We start from the raw sequence: 17,510 nt of genomic DNA, 5'->3' as shown, positions 1-17,510 counted from the left end.
GCACTGCCCAGTCTCAGACCTGCTGTTCTGACATGCTACCCCTTCCTTCAGGGTTTCCATCCTGGGATGAGTCATCCTGATGGCCCAGGGATAGGCGAGGAGCGGATGAACCCACCTAGGGGACATCCTGGAGGAGCTGGAGAGGAAGAGGAAGGTGACTCGGTGGCTCCAAGTCTGGCAATCTGGCCCCTGCCAGCCTCTTCCTGGAGGGCTGGGCAGGCTCTGGCTGCTGTGCCCTCCCCAGACCTTAGCACCAGCCATGTCTCCTTTCCACGAGAGCCGTGATGGACTGGCTGGGTGGGACCAGACCATTTTCTGAATTGTAGAACCAAACAAGTTGATAGAAGGCTGGGCACAACCTTCGGAAGTATCTGGTTTAAACCCCTCAATGTCCAGAGGAAGAAACTGAGGCCTAGAGAGATGATCCAGGCCCGAAACCCAGGCCCCATGACCCCTGGTTTATTGTTGCCTTTGGGACACAATCGATGGTGCTTCTGCTCAGAACTGAAGGAGACGTGGAGAGGTCGCTTCTCCCTCCCGCTCCAGGAAAAACTCAAGCCGTGTCCAGCCCACAAAGCTCGCTCTGTCCTCTGTGTTGAATAAATGGACAAACAGAATTCACAGGTATCTGCCCCACTTCTCTCCTAAAGGAGACCCACGGTTCTTCTGGTTCTTCTTCGTCCTCAGGTAGCAGAACCTTGTTCTACTGTTTCCATGTTTCTTGCATTTGAAAAATCTCTAGGTTGGCTGATCTAAATCTCCCACTCCACAATTTAAATGAAGCAAAGCCCAGCTCACCCTCTCTGCTAATTCAGCGCCCCTCCCCCCCGCCCTTGTTTTTTCTTCCTACTCATCCTGGTGCAGAACCAGCTACATAATCTGTAGGGCCCAGTGCAAAATGAAAAAGGCAGGCCCCTTGTTCGAACATGCTTAAGAATTTCAAAATGGCAACGGCAGAGCATTAAGCCAAGCGTGGGGTCCTGTCCATCTGCATGGGTCCAATACCGCGCTGCTCGCCCCGCCCTGGTGTCAAGAGCAGTGCTTGAACCTGATACTCACAGCGGGGCCTGAAAGCACAAACTGTCCAATCTGCTCCCATGCAGGACTCCACGTGACCTGCCTTCCACAGGTCAAAATCTCCTGGAAGTTTACCCCACGTGCCTCCCTAGGATCTTGAGGACTCTGTTTCACACACCATTGGGAAATTCTTCTGAATATGTAAATTCGAATCAGCCCTTTCAGCCTGTTTCCTCTTGTTCTGTCCTCACTGAATATGAGGAACAGCTGGTCTTCTGAGTAATTAATCTTATACACTTGGACACAGTTTGCAATTCCTTTTCCCTTTCCTCATTGGGCTGAGTCTCCAGGGCTTTCTCCAACTCTGCATCCCTTCTCTGGTGCCTTCCCCTGGTTCTCTGGGTGCTCTAGAACCCATGAGGGTCACAGGAAGCCCGAGAGAGCCCCAGTCGGGATCCAGGGGGCTCAGCGCTCTGGCAAAGGTGGGGGTTCCCCAGTTCACCATGGGGGCCTGCATTCCTCCTCCAAACCCAACCCTCCATCTGTTTCATGACTCCTTCCAGGATAAAGTTCCCCGTCCCCGCTGACTCTCACCAGCAACTCAGACCTAGCCGTGTGTCACTATTTCAGTGCTTGCTATATGTCTCAAACTGAATGCTTCCCTTGGGGAAGCCCCCACTTCCACCTCCCAGAACAGAGATCCATAGGCTGGATTGGGAGAAGTTTATCAGAAGCCAGAGCGGGGCGGGGGGAGAGTGGGTATGAGAGATGGACAGGAGGCCACACTCCGAAGTGGCCGCTATAATCTGGAAGAGCAGATACGGTAATCCCATAGTACTTCCTATTGGCTGCAGGACACAGCTCTATCCTGACACTGAAATTTGGGTGTGCCATGGTTCTGGAATTCACAATGCTCCCGGAGCTGTGAAGCAGCTGTGGGGTGGGGGCTGGGGAGGGTTTCAGCAGAGGAAGTGAGGTCAGTCAGCAGTTGATGGCTGGCTGAGCCTTTGGCTGATGTCCCCCCAGCCTCTATTCCCAGGAGAGGGTGGGGGTCCCTGGCCCATTTTACATAATCTTCATAGAGGAAGACACCTTAGAGGTTCACTTCGGCTTCCAATACCTGCTCTTTCTGCTTGCTTCCGAGGCTACCTCCACCCCAGCATATTTTTTTTTTTTTTAAGATTTTACTTATTTATTTGACACAGAGAGAGAGAGAGAGAGGGAGATCACAAGAAGGCAGAGAGGCAGGCAGAGAGAGAGGGGGAAGTAGGCTCCCTGCTGAGCAGAGAGCCCGATGTGGTGCTCTCTGGAGCACCCAAGACCCTGAGATCATGACTTGAGCGGAAGGCAGAGGCTTAACCCACTGAGCCACCCAGGTACCCCTCCCCAGCTTTTTATTTATTAATTTAACATGTTCTTTGATGCCAACTAGCATTTTTACTCTGCACTAGGATGAGCATCATTGCCTTCATTTTCACGATGGCCCTGTGAGACTGGCCTTGTTGATTACGCCCATTTAGCAGACCGGGGCGTGAGGTGTGGAGAAGTGTCACTTGTCTGAGGTTACGCAACTAGTCTGGATTCCCAGACTTCAGGGTCTTTGTGGGTAAGGAGGAGGCTAGAAATGAAGTCCTGCCTTCAGGGTGCTCCCAGTGGTTGGAGCAAAGTAAGCCGATGATGTCAGTGTTCTGAGCCTCTGTAAAGGAATCTGGAGGAAGAGCAAGTCTCTCTCTGGGGGAGAAGCCATTCTGTTCCCCTCCCCAGAGCCTTGTCTGCCTTGTCCCATCAGTGTTCCCACATAGGTTCCAGTCCCCATCTCCATTTGGTGGGGTGAGGGGCCTGCCTGGAAGGGGGCAGTCCCAAGGCCGTTCCTAGCTTCTCCCTCCATCCGGCCAAGCCTTGTAGGGATAGGCATCCTTGTCACTGAGCTGTGCTGTGGCTGGAGGGGCTCCACTGTTCTCACCACTGACCCCGAGCAGTCCCATGGGGCCTGTTTACCCTGCGCTGAGCCAGGGAGCCTGCGGAAGAGGAGAGTGAACAAGAGGGGGTGAAGGGGCAAGAGGGAGGAGGCTGAGGGATTTGGACCGAGTGGGGAGTCCTTGGGGGCGGGGGTAGGGGGCGGAGAGGGCGGGGCTAAAATATTTCGGACCCTGCCAGCCCCAAACTCTGCCCGGGCTGCTCCTTCTAGGCCCGGGACCAGAGACTTGAGGGTGGGAGGACAGGTACGTCACCTCCCCGACCCCCTCATTCCCCTCCCCCCGCCCCAGTCCCGTTTCCCTGCGGTCCTTCCCCCTTCCAGTCCCAGATTCCAGGCCACCCCCTCCGCGGCTCAGAGAGCGAGGGGCCACCTCCCCCTCCATCCCCTCCTCGGTTGGACCCTCAGATCGTGCCTCCGGCCTCGGCTCCTGGCCCCATGGCTCCGGGCCTGGTCCCCACGAGACCCCCGCTGCCCGAGTCCAAGGCCCGCCCCCTCGGGGAGGCGGATGTGGGAGGCTCGGGCCGGGACGCGACCGCGATCCCGGGGCGGGGGGCGGGGGGGAGGGTTGGCGGCCGCAGGGGGCGGCTGCCCTTGGGGTCTGGGAGCCGTGCGGGGGATGGTCCGGGCCCTGCGGCCCCAGCAAGGGGCGAGCGGACAGCCGGTCGGCTAGTTGGGCAATAGGAAACGGTTTATTAGGAGGGAGTGGTGGAGCCGGGCCAGGCAGGAAGACGCTGGAATAAGAAACATTTTTGCTCCAGCCCCTTTCCCAGTCCCGGGAGGCCGCCGCGCCATCCGCGCAGAGCGAGCCCCTCCCGGGTCCCAGCGCCGTCCAGGGCTGCACAAGACCCGCGCCGCCGTCCAGCCCTCGCTGGGCTACCGCGGCCTCTGCCGGGGAAGGGGACGTGCCCGGCCCGCTGCCCGCAGGGCGGGTCCAGAGGTGAGTCCAGGTCCGCGGGGCCGCCTGACCCCCGCCCCTCAAACCTGCAGAGGTCCTTCTTGGGGCAGATCCCATAGAGCGTCTCAAAGAGGTCGCCGTAGGGTCAGTCCCGCTCCTCACTGGGGCGAGCTGCCCCTCACCTTCCCCGCACATCTGCCCATGACCCCATCTGAGACTGGAACAGACTGGGCCTAAATCAGGCTGGGAATCAGAAAACTTCTGGCTCCTGGGCCTAGTCACTTAACTTCTCTGTTCCCCTAGCCTCATTTGTAAATGGGCAGAAGGGATTCCTGCTCTTCTTCCCAGATGAGCCCCCCCCCCCCCCCCGCGCCCCGATTCTGTCCAGGCAGCTGCCTTCACCAGGGAGGGAGTGTCTACTTCCTGAGCGTCCCCTGGAAGCCCACCTTTCCCAGACCAGCCTCTACAGCTCTTGCTTGAGATACCTGCCACTGTAATTCCCTCGAAAAAACCTCACCTCCGAACCCTACACGGTCAGATAATCCCCATGCCATGGCCCTCCCTAGGGACCCAGGCCAGAGGCTTTCCCAATCTCCCTGCAGGCTGGGACCCCAGATTTTCAGCCGGCCCTGGAGGTCAGTGCTGTTAAGAGCATCTCTGGCCTGGCCACTCACCCCCTTTTCTTCTTGAAGGACAAGGGCATAGTGGACTCTAGCCCTTGGCCTCTCTATAGGAGGGGTTTCTGGATGAGTCAGACTCTGTCCTCTCTGATCCCTCTCTGCCCCATTTGCCTTGATCCCTCTCACCTCTCATCTCATTGGGTGTTAAAAATCGCTACCACTTATTGAGTACCTACTGTGTAGTCTTAGATGTGCACTGAGCTCCATTTCTCTCATGTCATCCTGGCCACAGTTTAGCAAGACAGGTTTATTATGTCCATCCTCCTGAAAAGGAAAGAGTTTCGGACCTGCGTCACTTGTCCAAAGCCCCATGGATGGTGTAAATGGTGCTATTGCATTTTGGGTGGCATTTATTAGGCGCTAACTGTGTGTCACTTAGTTTTCTGCTAAATAAGTACAGCGTACCCTTGAAATGAGCGCTCTTCTTATTCTCTCTCTCTCTCTTTTTTTTTTTTTTTTTGTAGGGAAGCCTAAGCCTCAGAAAGTTGAAGTAACTTGCCCCACATCTCATAGCTCTAAGTGGCAGAGATAGGATTTGAACCCAGGCAGAGGCAGGATTTGAACCCTGACCCCTGTGCTGTCCGGTGCTGCCTGCGCTTTCTGTCTGGCCCTAGGCTTGATGCTCCATCACCCTGGCCATGAAGGGCCAGGGAGATGATGCCGTTGAAAGTGTTGTGTGTATGGGAAGGGCAGCTAGTCTGTGCTGTTTGGCTAAGACCTGTTGACATGCCAAGCGAGGCTCTTCCAGCCCTGTGACAATTCCTAGAGTGTGCTGGGGAGAAGCAGAATGACAGCCACCTTCTGGGCACACCCTGACTCTGGTTCTTCCACTTAAGACCAAGCCTACAGCAAGCAGATGATTTCTGTCTTCACATCTAAACAAACCCGCATTGGGCACCCGGCGATGACAACAGCTGTGTGACATCTGTTACTGTCCACAAACCCCACTTGCTCTCTTTCTGCCTTTGAGGGACTCACTGAACACCAGGAATTGGAGACAGGAAATGTCCAAGGGAGGATTTATTCCCAGCAGCGTAAGTTGATCAGGACATAGGTGGTGATCACAGGCAAGAAAGTTAATGTTCCTGAGCCTCAGTTTCCCCACTGGATGGTTGCCAGGATTAAATGAGATTAACCGATTAACCGTGAAAACTGAGTCCTTGGTCCATGAATAGTATTCAGAGATGGTCAATTCTTATCAGGAAGGCTTTCATGGTGGTAAATTAACATTTGAAATTAGCTTGGCACCTGGGATCTCTGCCCCCAAGCAGCGCTGCTTCTTTCCGCAGATCTTCCAGCTTCGAAGTGGAGGGATGCCACCCACCTTGGGGAGTCTGTGCTGGAGTCAGGTCTCCGGGCAGATCAGTCAGGGTCGCTGGGAGTTCAGACTGATCTGGACACAGCACCCTCCTGTACTTCGCTCCATGCTGGGTCCGGCTAAAAGCGAAGGGAGAATCCCTGTTTTACTCCCCCATATTCCCGAGATTCAACCAGAGGTGGATTCTGCAAATGCTGCCAGGCCCTCCCTGCACTGTGGCTGAGTCTGGGAAGCTGGAGAACAAAGCCCTCACCCGCCCTCACCTCTGCAGGGGCTCCTCCAGCTGGGGAGGGGAGGTGCCCTAGTGGGAGTGAATCTCTGCCCTCCGCACCTTGGTCCCTGACCCAGCAGGGCCCATACAGTGAAATGAAAACAGGTGGCCCGGATTTAGCCCCGTGTAGGGCACATTTCTCCGGGGGTGGTACCCGTGCCAACTGATGAGAATTACCTGGAGATCTTTTTAAAAATGCATGCTTCTTGCTGGTCCCAGATGGACTGAAGTCAGAATTTGGAAGGGGGGTGCATAGTAAGGCCAAAAAATGTGCATTTCTAACGAAGCGCTTCAAGCAATTCTAATGAGTAATAAAGTAGGTAAGGGGGGACACTGGGGCAAAGTCAGAGAAGTGGACGCATGGGTACAGGATCCGAAAAGGATGCCTGACTTCTTCCTTCCAGTTATCCACCCTTTCTTTCCTACCCTGTGCTTTCTCTTTAGCTGCTCTCTGGGCAAGCAAAGGCTTCCATGGATGGCTTCCCCACCCCTACCCCAGGCGACAAATTCGGCTCCTCTGGAGCTCCTTCTCCAGCTACCAGTTGCATTGCTGGACAGAGTCCTCACTGCCTGCCCGGGGGTGGGGGGGGCAAGAGGCAGGAGGTCAGGCAAGAGACTGGGGACACAGCTGCAGCAGCCCAAGGCTCTGTTTCCTCCCCCAGCCCTGGGCCTCTGGGGCAGAGGAAGCCCAGGCAGGAAGGCCAGAGCTGCCACCAGCCAGAGAGGCCCACGAGCCACATGCATCGCCCCCAACCATCCTGCCCTCAAGGCCTCAACACCATGGAGCTTCATTTGGTACCATTCTTAGACTATGGGCCTGCCAAGCCCATGTGGCCGACAGCCAGCCCTCCCAGCCTCCCTGGGGTATGCCAGAAGTCACTCCCACTCCCTCATGTTAGCTGCTCCTGCCTGGGGATCCAGTCGCCAGGCACACATCCGCACCCTCGAGACCATTCCAAAAGTCCTTCTTGCTGTCTGCCCTCAGTCCTTGCTGCAGTGTCAGCCCTTATCCTCTTGTTCTCAGCCTTTGAGAAATGAGAAAGGGGGTGACTTTCTGGAGCACTGGATGGTTTGGGACCTGGGTTGAGGACTATCCTAGATCAGAATTACTTCCCTAACCCTCTCTACCACACTTCTGGAAAAGTTCAACCTTAACCAGCCATGGAAGGTCAAACATTCAGTGCCTAAGTATGTTTCACTTCCCCTCCCACGTTCACTGGCCCTACCCCCACCCCTTCCCTTCCCAAGACAGCAAGGAGAGAGAAGGGAGGAGGCCAGGGAATGGCTCAGAGTGGGTGTCTTCTACTCTGGTGAGGCGTAGAGGGGTTTCCTTGCACCTGGTGTGAGCCAGCGCTGTTCAAGATGTGTATGGTTGTTACAGCCCAGAGGGCTCAGACCCAGGCTGTCACCTGGATTGGGAGACAGAACGGAGGAAGCAGTGGCCTGGGAGTCTGAATACCTGGGGTGTACTCCTGTTACCGCCACTGACCTTGTACAAGTTTGACCTTGGACGAGTCTCTTGGGCTGTCTGTGGTTTAATCTCTATCTTTTCTAAAATAAGGAGCTGGGCTTTGTGGTTCCCAAGGTGTCACCCCAGAATTCTGTCATGGGGCGGTCCCAGCTGCAAGTGGCTCTTCCAGACCCTGTAGCCACCCCAGCCTGCCCTGAGAACACACCCGGAGCTCTTTACTGTGCGTGACTCCTGCCTGTTCTATCCAGACCCCAATCTAAACAATCTTGATTCCTGTTCCCAGCTTGGCGGGACCCTGAATGGCAGGAAGTGAAGACAGGAGCCTGTTTATGTTTGAGGCAGCCAGTGCTGGGGGGGGGGGGGGGCACTGGGAAAAGGGTGGACAGGGAGGGGGTGGGCAGGAGTGGAGGACCGACGGGTGCGGGGGACTGCTGAAGAGAAGCTCCTTGCACCCCAGCCTCATGCCCTCTCTGCCCTCCAGTCTGAACTCAGAAGCAGGGGTAAAGAGCTGGGAGTCCCCCAAACTCTCTGTCACTTAAGCATGGCTCCCCCACCCTCTACCCCTAACAGGATGGTTTCCATGGGGAAGTGAACCAGGACTTCCCCTCCAGGCCCCGCCCCAAAGCCAGACACAGGGAGTAGGGAGGAGGCCTCCCTGCCCACCCCCCCAAAACTCCCAGTAATTTCCTCTGGGTGGGAGGGACCCACAGTCAGTGGCTGAAAACTCTGAGGGGATCACATTTCACAGACCTTACTGCACCCCCTCTCCTCTTCAGGGACCATGATCTTGGACCCCCCCAGGAGAGGCCTTCTGATGTTCCTGATGGCCTTGGGCCTGACCCAGGGTAAGTACTAGGAAAGCAGGTAGGGGACAGGGGCCGGAATGGGGAAAGAGCTGGCTGGGTTCAGCTCTTGCTGGGGCTGAATTTGAGGAGCTAGAGAGAGGGGCTGCTTAGGAGCTTGGCTGGAGGGTGGGAGGCAGGCTTAGTTAGAGTAACCCCCCTGCTACCCCAGCCCTCCTTTGTGTCCTGATGCAAACCCATGGGCTGCTGTTCTACTGGACTCCACGTTGGGCACCTCTATCTGGGGCGTGCAGAGTGGGGACATTGACAGGGAGGGCCTGGGAGAGCACTCAGGGTTGGGGCTGGGGGCCAGAGCTGGGCCTAGGACCCAAAGGGAGGGTCCTAGGATCGGGGGGAGGGGCAACAGTAGCCTGGTTCTCATCATGTCAGAGGGTAAGTTTCTAGAAGGAAGGATAATCTAAGGATGGGACTAAAAGGAGCAAGGCCTCAGGGGTTGTGTTTGAGAGGCCAGAAGGGAGGGGCAACGGGATAGACATGGGTGTGAGGCCCAGCCTAGGAGTGGGGCCCAGAGTGGCTGAGCTTCCAGTGTGTCTCACAGGTGACCCCATGAAGCCCTCTCGGGGTCCGCTGGTCACCTGCACCTGTGAGAGCCCACAGTGCAGGGGGCCTACCTGCCAGGGGTTCTGGTGCACAGTCGTGCTGGTGCGGGAGGAGGGCCGGCAGCCCCAGGAGCACCGGGGCTGCGGGAGCCTGCATGAGGAGCTGTGCCTGGGGCGCCCCACCGAGTTCGTCAACCACTACTGCTGCTACAGCAACCTCTGCAACCACAACGTGTCCCTGGTCCTGGAGGGTACGTGCAGCCACCCCGGCTGGCCCTCCCCATCCTCTCTGACCCTTCCTCCTCGCCCTGCTCCCACCTCACGCTCTGGCAAGGGAGGAGGGGAGGCAGGACCCTGGGATCTGACTGGCAGAGTGGCCAGGTGGGGGGATCTGGCCTGGTGGTAGCTGGGCCTCCGTGTCCCCCTCCACCAGCCACCCAAATTCCTCCGGAGCAGCCGAAGGTAGATGGGCAGCTGCCTCTGATCCTGGGCCCTGTGCTGGCCTTGTTGGCCCTGGGGGCCCTGGGGGCCCTGGGCCTGTGGCATGTCCGGCGGAGGCAGGAGAAGCAGCGGGTCCTGCACAGCGAGCTGGGCGAGTCCAGCCTCATCCTGAAGGCATCCGAGCAGGGGGACAGCATGCTGGGGGTATGGGCTTGGGAGAACCTGGCATGCGGGTTGGGGAGGGGTGGGAGACAGGAGCCACAGAACCAAAGGGGGTGCTGAGGGACAGGTAACCAAGAAAGGTGCAATCGCAGACACTCAGAGATCTGGGGGGTGGGGGTTGCTGGACGAGTGAGGAGCACGTGACGACAGTAGCGGGTCCCAGCTTAAGGAGGAAGAAATCGCCTGGGCTAGGTGGTGCAGCCCGTCAGTGGCCTGTCTGTATCCCTCAGGATCTCCTGGACAGTGACTGCACCACAGGCAGTGGCTCAGGACTCCCCTTCCTGGTGCAAAGGACAGTGGCACGGCAGGTGGCCCTCGTGGAGTGTGTAGGTGAGCCGTGGAGGGGAGGTGGGACCAAGGGCTCCTGTGATCTTGCAGGAGTGAGCAGACTCTTGGCTTCCAAGTCACAGGCAGGGCCAGGCCCCGAATGGGAATTCTGCTGGGTAGGGAGTGGCCCGGAGATGGGTCAGGACGAGACCTTCTGCAGATGCTGGGGTAGCCAGGCAAATGGGGCTGGGGCTGGACTAAGTGAAACAAACATCAGGATTTTGCAGTTGGGTTTAGTGCAGCACCAAGATGGGGGTTTCTTCTGCGGTTCCCCATGCCCAAGGGCTGTACGTGCCCATATGCGACCTCTACTATCCCTCCCATTTTTGGATCAGGCAAGGGTCGCTACGGTGAGGTGTGGCGTGGCCTGTGGCATGGAGAAAGCGTGGCCGTCAAGATCTTCTCTTCAAGGGATGAACAGTCCTGGTTCCGGGAGACTGAGATCTATAATACAGTGCTGCTCAGGCACGACAACATCCTCGGTAAGTGGGAAACACTAAGTCCGACCCGGGGCTTTCAGCCCCCCGCCCTCAGGGCTGGAGTCCCTGACCTAGTCAGGCCTAGCGACACTGACCTAGTCCTGAAGGACACCTGTCAGCCCCTCAGCCCCGACCTCTGACTCCAGCTCCCTCTCCGACCTAAGCCAGATCAGCCTCCACCCCCAGCCCCAGCTTTGCTCCGACCACCTCTCCTCTGTCCCCAGCCCTGACCCTGACCCTGACCCCGATCAGTCCAGCCTCCTTTCTCCCTTGCCCCTCTGCTGAGCCATCTATGGACGCTCTGCCCATAGGCTTTATTGCCTCGGACATGACCTCCCGCAACTCGAGCACGCAGCTGTGGCTCATCACGCACTACCACGAGCACGGCTCCCTCTACGACTTTCTGCAGAGGCAGACACTGGAGCCGCAGCTGGCCCTGAGGCTAGCTGTGTCGGCTGCCTGCGGCCTGGCTCACCTGCACGTGGAGATCTTTGGCACGCAGGGCAAGCCGGCCATTGCCCACAGAGACCTCAAAAGCCGCAACGTCCTGGTCAAGAGCAACCTGCAGTGCTGCATCGCTGACCTGGGTGAGCTGCTGGGCAGGGGCGGGTGCCGGCCGGGCGCGGGCTCGAGCACCCAGCTTTGTCCTGTGTGTGTGTGTGTGTGTGTTGACAACGACGCTTTCTCATCAGTGCTTTAAAACCTCCTGGCGCGTGGATTGTCTGTTTCACCTCTGCAAGAGCCCCGCGAGTTGCCTGGTGGCTTTGCAAGCCCAGACTCCTTCTGGTGTACCGCCTGGGCTCCAGGACTTGGGAGAAAGGGGCAGGGTACCAGGAACCTGGGTTGTCCCCCTGGCTTCACTTGACTACATTGCTCCCCTCACCAGGCCTCGGGGTTCTGCTCTGTGAAATGGGCACAATAACGCCTGCTTCGCCCACTCACATCTCTCTGGGCACTTGGGCACCTAGCAGGAGGGCTACACAAGCCAAGCATACCCCTGGTATACCAGGGGCGGGTGGGCCCAGGGGTGCGGTCTCCCAGCCGGCCTCCAGGCAGGTGTCCATCTGCCTGCTGCTCCATGTCCCACCATCTCTCTCCATGCCCTCCTCATCTCCTGCACCCCAGCTTCTGGGGCCACCCCGGAGTCTGGGGGCTCGGCTGAGTGGCAGGAGTGACAGGCCCGGTCCCCACAGGCCTGGCTGTGATGCACTCCCAGGGTAGTGATTACCTGGACATCGGGAACAACCCACGAGTGGGCACCAAGCGGTACATGGCCCCCGAGGTGCTGGAAGAACAGATCCGCACTGACTGCTTCGAGTCCTACAAGTGGACAGACATCTGGGCCTTTGGCCTGGTGCTATGGGAGATTGCCCGTCGGACCATTGTCAACGGTGAGGGCCTGCCCTGTGCAGGGTTGGGGAAGAGGCCTGGGGCAGATGGATGGACAGGCGGACAGGCAGGAGACAGGGGCCTCCTGCCACAAATGGTGTCCACGGCCTGAGGGTTCAACTGAGTGACCTTTTAAAGTGTGACTCTGGGAGTCTGCGAGTCTGGCTGTGAAATCCTGGATAATAACAGAAATATCAGTAGCAGCTAACTTTTATTGAGCTTAAGCATGTTATATCCATGTATTGTCCTACTACATCGTCCCGTGTTGGCAGGAGGTGGTGTCACTTCGTGGTTAAGAGCGTGGGTTGGGAATCACACCACCTGGGCTCCGTTCCTGACCTTGCCACTGACCATGGGCAGGTTACTTAACCTCTCTGTGTCTCAGTTTCATTTGAAAAGGGGAATGAAGACAGCTCAAGTTGTTGAGATAATCCCAGGATAGTATCTGAAGCTATTCTGGGGCTTGGTAAATATTCATGGCAATTTATTGTAGTAACGGATGCCTGACACAGTATCGTCCCCGTTTCCCAGGTGAAGGTACTGAGGTACAGAATTACTGAGGGCTGGAGGCAGTGCCGGGGTCTGAAATCCAGGCCATCGCACTCTGGGGCCGTGGTTTCTTTGCTGCAAAAAGGCAGGATAGAATAGCGTCTACACTGCCTGCTTATCGCTGCCTCGTTATGACTGCGGGTGCCTGTGAATGGGCTGGGAGTAGGTGGAGGGACCCTGTTCCTGCTGGCCAGGACAGGGATAGCCCTGGGACCGGAGCCTTCCCAGCCCTGGGGTGGATGGATATTGGGTGGTGGTCTGGACCAGGTTGGGGAGGCTTGTCAGTCTCCATGGAGGCTGTCTATGGGGAGGGATTGCTGGCTGTCCTGACAGGTTGGGGACAACCTCAGGATATGATTGGAGCTCTGTTCCTTGGGGACAGGGACCTTCTCATTTCCTGAGCATCTGCTAGTAGCCACCCCCAGGCCAGGCTTCATTTCCCCTTAACAATGACAGGTGGAGGGCAGAGTGTAACCATTCAGTCCCTCTGGGAGACTCTCGAGGGGGCTCAAGATTCCTGTCCTCTCAGGTGTGAACTCCTAGTCTAACATTGGCTGGGGCAGGGGGCACCTGGAAGGAGCCGAGGCCCCTTGGATGAGGCTGCGGGCGGAAAGAGAGGGCTGGCCGGGCCAGGGCTGATCGGGCCAGGGCTGATCGGGGAGGCTGACTGCAGGCTCCTGGGGCGGAGGGAAGCTCTGTCAGCCTCACACAGATTCGTGGTGCATTATAAACACTGTAATCTGGTGTCAGGCCCGGCACTGATTAAAGGCCCATTAGACACGCTCAGGCCTCTGTGCAGCGCTGATTAGGGCTCGAGCGGCACAGGGGCCGGCCTGGAAGCCCGCCATGGAGAGAACAGCTGGTGTAGGGCTCTTTGAGGTTGTGACTGTGTGGCCATGGCCCCCCACCTCAGGCTGGGAAGCAGGGGCGGCAGGAGGGGTCTAGGGGGCCTTCTCTGGTTCTGGCCTCTTCGGCCTGAGCTGTCCACAGCTCTGCAGGCAGCGTTTTCCAGAAGTTTCCTGCTAAGGGACGTTGGGGAGGAGCGGCGCTGGCGACTGAGGAGGGCAGCGAGGCCTGTGCTGTCATTGACAGTGGGTAGCTGTTATGTTTCTCCTTGTGCCACGTCCCCCAGCAGTAGGCCAGCTCTCCTCCTGTGAGCAGAGCTTGGAGGTCAAGAGCGTGGGCTTTGGTTAGAGCATCTGGGCTCACTTAAATCCGTCACTACTTACCTGTGTGATTTTCGCCAAGTTTCTTCACCCTTTTGGCCTTGGTTCCATTGTTCATAAAGTGGAGCTAATAGTATGACTTATGTCACAGGGTTGTTGTGAGGATTTAATGCTGTGAAGTTAGAACAGCACCCCGCACAGCGTACGTGGCCAGTAAATGTGTTTTGTTTTTGTTTTTAAAGATTTTATTTATTTATTTGACAGAAAGAGACACAGAAGGAACACAAGAAGGGGGAGTGGGAGAGGGAGATGCAGGCTTCCTGCTGAGCAGGGAGCCTGATATGGGGCTTGATCCCAGGCTTCTGGGATCATGAGCTGAGCTGAAGGCAGATGCTTAATGACTGAGCCAGCCAGACGCCCCCAGTAAACGTTTTTATCAGGCATCTGGGAGAATAGGGACCTGGGAGCAGTGCCTGGGCCCTGGGTGGGAGGCAGCCACAGAGAGACTATAATAAGGTCCAGCCTAGGAATCTGATGAGATGAGTTTAAACCTAGACTCTGCCCTTACTAGTGGTGTAACCTTGGGCTTACCTTTCCTGAGCATAGTCTCTTCATCTGTAAGCTAGAGGTCACAATAATACCCAGGGGGTTGTGGCAAAGATGAAGAAGGGGGAGCACAAAAGTATTTACAGCACAGTGGCTGGCATCTTCTGGGGAGTGCAAGTTCAATAGCCATAGTTCTTTTTTTTTCTTTTTAAGATTTTATTTATTTACTTGACAGAGAGAGAGAGAGAGAGATCATAAGTAGGCAGAGAGGCAGGAGGGGGAGGGGGCAGGGAAGAAGGCTCCCTGCTGAGCAGAGAACCCATTGCGGGGCGTGATCCCAGGACCCTGAGATCATGACCTGAGCCAAAGGCAGAGGCTTAACCCACTGAGCCACTCAGGCACGCCATCAATAGTCATAATTCTTACTATTTGTAAACATATTGATTATATTTTAGAGGCCCTTTCAGGGTTAGCTTGGGTCAGATAGCTGGCTTTCTGGAACTTGGGACAGGAGGTGGGCAGGGCTCTCCTTGGGGTGGCATGGAGCCTTCCTGGGGTGCCAAGTGACAGTCCCATCCCCCCTCCATCCTCAGGCATTGTGGAGGACTACAGGCCACCCTTCTATGATGTGGTGCCCAATGACCCCAGCTTTGAGGACATGAAGAAGGTGGTGTGTGTTGATCAGCAGACCCCCACCATCCCCAACCGGCTGGCTGCTGACCCGGTGAGGCCTCGGTGGGGACTGGGGTGGCACGGGGTGGTGGCTCACGGCTGGGAGTTCTGGCTCCAGGAGCATGTGCCTGAGGTTTTTGCCTCCCCTGGAGAGGTTCCAGAGGATAGAGTCCAGGGTCCCTCTCTGGGGACCCCCTCCCTCATCCCTGGCCTGTGGACCCCTGAGATTTGGGTTATGCTGGGATGTTCAGAACCTTCCCTCTGGCTTGAAAAGTCAGAGTCTCTCTGCTGCATTTCTTGCTATGAACTTTCATTGTTGCTGTTTGTTTTTTTTTTTCTCAAAACCCTCCACATGCATACGTAAAATACATACACGTGTGTACATAAACACATACAGGCACACACATGCTTCTACACAAACATATCCTCACAGATACATATGTGGCGTGCGCAGACATGCCAGACTCTCAGCCCTGGGCAGACAAAGAGCATGTCTCCCACGCCTCCTCACTTCCTTGTTATCTGTCGCTGGGCTGGCTGACAATAAGTGCTCAATCAATGTTTCTGGATAGAGCGAATGTACATGGATACACACATAGGTGCACAGACACATGCATGTTTCTGCATAACATGCATATCCATAAAAAGCCGTATATATGCACTGCTCTGCATACACACACACACACACACACACACAGGCACACACACACTCCCTGTCAGGGGGCGGCTTGAGTTCTGAGGTTGGCTCACCCTGGGGCCACTGAGTGCCCTGGGCTGGGTTCCTCCGCAGGCACTCCCCCTGTGGCCCCTGGGCCCAGCCGGGGCTGGTGGAAGTGCTAGGGGAGGCTGCCCTCCGCATGGGGGTCTGGCTGTGGAGGGGCCCCTAAACTTACACATCTCCCCTTCCCTGGATCTTGGCGGAGGTCGGGGGTGGGTATAAGGCATTCCACAGACCCTCCTCACAGAAGGGGGCCTGAGTGCACCCGAAGAGCTGGGTTGCAGCTGTCTTTCTGTCTTGCCTGTTGTCGTCCACCCACTTCTCACTCCACCATCTTCCTCTTCCTCTTCCATCTCTCTTTCTCCTCTCCTCCTTGCTTCCATTCTCCCCTCCCTTACCACACTGGCTTCCTTCTTTCCCTCCTCAACGCTCTCCTCCTTTCTATCCTGCTTCTGTCTCCCCATTTCTTTTTTTTTTTTCTTTTTCTTTTTTTTTTTTTTTAAAGATTTTATTTATTTATTTAACAGAGAGAGAGATCACAAGTAGGCAGAGAGGCAGGCAGAGAGAGAGGAGGAAGCAGGCTCCCCGCTGAGCAGAGAGCCCCATGTGGGGCTCGATCCCAGAACCCTAGGACTCTGAGATCATGACCTGAGCTGAAGGCAGAGGCTTTAACCCACTGAGCCACCCAGGCGCCCCACTGTCTCCCCATTTCTGAGCATCCTCCTTGCCACCCCGTTTCCAGGTCCCCCTGACCCAGGTCTCTACTTCCTCTCCTCTGTGTTTCCCCCCCTCCCCCAAACAGGTCCTCTCAGGCCTGGCTCAGATGATGCGGGAGTGCTGGTACCCCAACCCCTCTGCCCGCCTCACTGCACTGCGAATCAAGAAGACACTGCAGAAATTGAGCAACGGTCTTGAGAAGCCCAAAGTGATTCACTAGCCACAGGCCTGAAGTCCGACTCTCCTCTGCCTGCAGTGCATGTGGGGTGGGGAGGCAGACGGTGGCCCAGGGGCGGCTGTGCCTGCCGGCTCATCTAGCCAAAAATACAGCTGGGCTGAAACCCGATCTTCCGCCGTCTGGCCTGCTCAAAGCAGCAGGCTCCCTGACGCCTGGCTCCCTTCTCACCCTTATGCCCCGGGTGCAGTCCCTACCACCCCCAGGACAGGATGCGAAAGAGGCCCCAGAGCCAGGGTGGCCAGGCCAGGGAATCCCAGTCGTGGGCCTGGAGCCCAGGTCTGCACTTTTCCCCCTGCCCTCGGTCAACCCCGCTGCCCCACCAGAGCTGCCAGGGTGACGCAGGGTTCTCTCTAGCCTTCAGGACACATCCTGCCTCTGGCATCAGCCCCACACCCACAGTCCATCATTTCCTCTCTGTGGGCTTGTCCGGGGTCTCTGTCTCCTGGACATGACCCCACCAGCCGAGTGCCAGCCGCCTGGGAGAGCTGGGGCCCTCCCTAGCTCACTTCTTAGGGCGTTAAACCCAAGGAATCCTGCTGCAGCCATGGCTGGGTTGGAGGACTGCAGAGAGGTAGTTGGTCAGACGGGGGAGGCCCAGCACCTTCAGAACAACGGGGAGATGCTAAAGCCAAGCACAGCTGGGGAAAGGCTCAGCTGGGAGTCAGGAGACCCATGTTTTGGTCCTGGGCAATTGCTCTATGGGACAAGAATGAAGTCTTCACTGTCTGGAACCTCTGTTTCCTCATCTACCTATTGCAAGATTCAGTCCTGATGTCCTTTGAGGTTTTGTCAGCTCTGGTTTTCTTTGACATCTCAGCCTGTGTCAGGGGTCAGTCAGTTCATCTGTTCCTTCTGCTCCTTTTGCCCAGCCCTGGTAGTTTGCCTCAAGGTGGGGACTTGAAAATGACTTAATCTGAGGCCAGGAGTGCCTGAAAGGTCTCCTAGATAAATTCTACAAGCTCCAATTCCCACTTTAACTCAAACCAGTGGCTCTCCTTGGATTCAGACAGCTCT

General features: G+C 56.8%; 1 protein-coding gene across 2 annotated transcripts; it reads left to right on the top strand.

Annotated features, from left to right (window-relative positions):
- The first annotated feature begins 3,593 nt into the window (after window positions 1-3,593).
- Window positions 3,594-17,278, top strand: ACVRL1 (activin A receptor like type 1). 2 transcript variants are annotated; one of them, XM_059185299.1, is made up of 10 exons: window positions 3,598-3,932; window positions 8,407-8,475; window positions 9,032-9,283; window positions 9,466-9,677; window positions 9,926-10,025; window positions 10,358-10,504; window positions 10,813-11,088; window positions 11,695-11,892; window positions 14,745-14,875; window positions 16,344-17,278. In XM_059185299.1, the coding sequence occupies exons 2-10, from the start codon at window positions 8,412-8,414 to the stop codon at window positions 16,476-16,478; spliced, it is 1,515 nt and encodes a 504-aa protein (XP_059041282.1). In that variant the 5' UTR covers window positions 3,598-3,932; window positions 8,407-8,411; the 3' UTR covers window positions 16,479-17,278. The 2 variants fall into 2 exon arrangements, with proteins under 2 accessions (XP_059041283.1, XP_059041282.1); XM_059185300.1 differs by lacking the exon at window positions 14,745-14,875 and having other exon boundaries at window positions 3,594-3,932.
- The last annotated feature ends 232 nt before the right edge of the window (window positions 17,279-17,510 follow it).

Source organism: Mustela lutreola, chromosome 8 (assembly GCF_030435805.1).
Source record: "Mustela lutreola isolate mMusLut2 chromosome 8, mMusLut2.pri, whole genome shotgun sequence".
NCBI classification, from domain to species: Eukaryota; Metazoa; Chordata; class Mammalia; order Carnivora; family Mustelidae; genus Mustela; species Mustela lutreola.
This window is presented reverse-complemented; position numbering and strand designations above follow the sequence as displayed.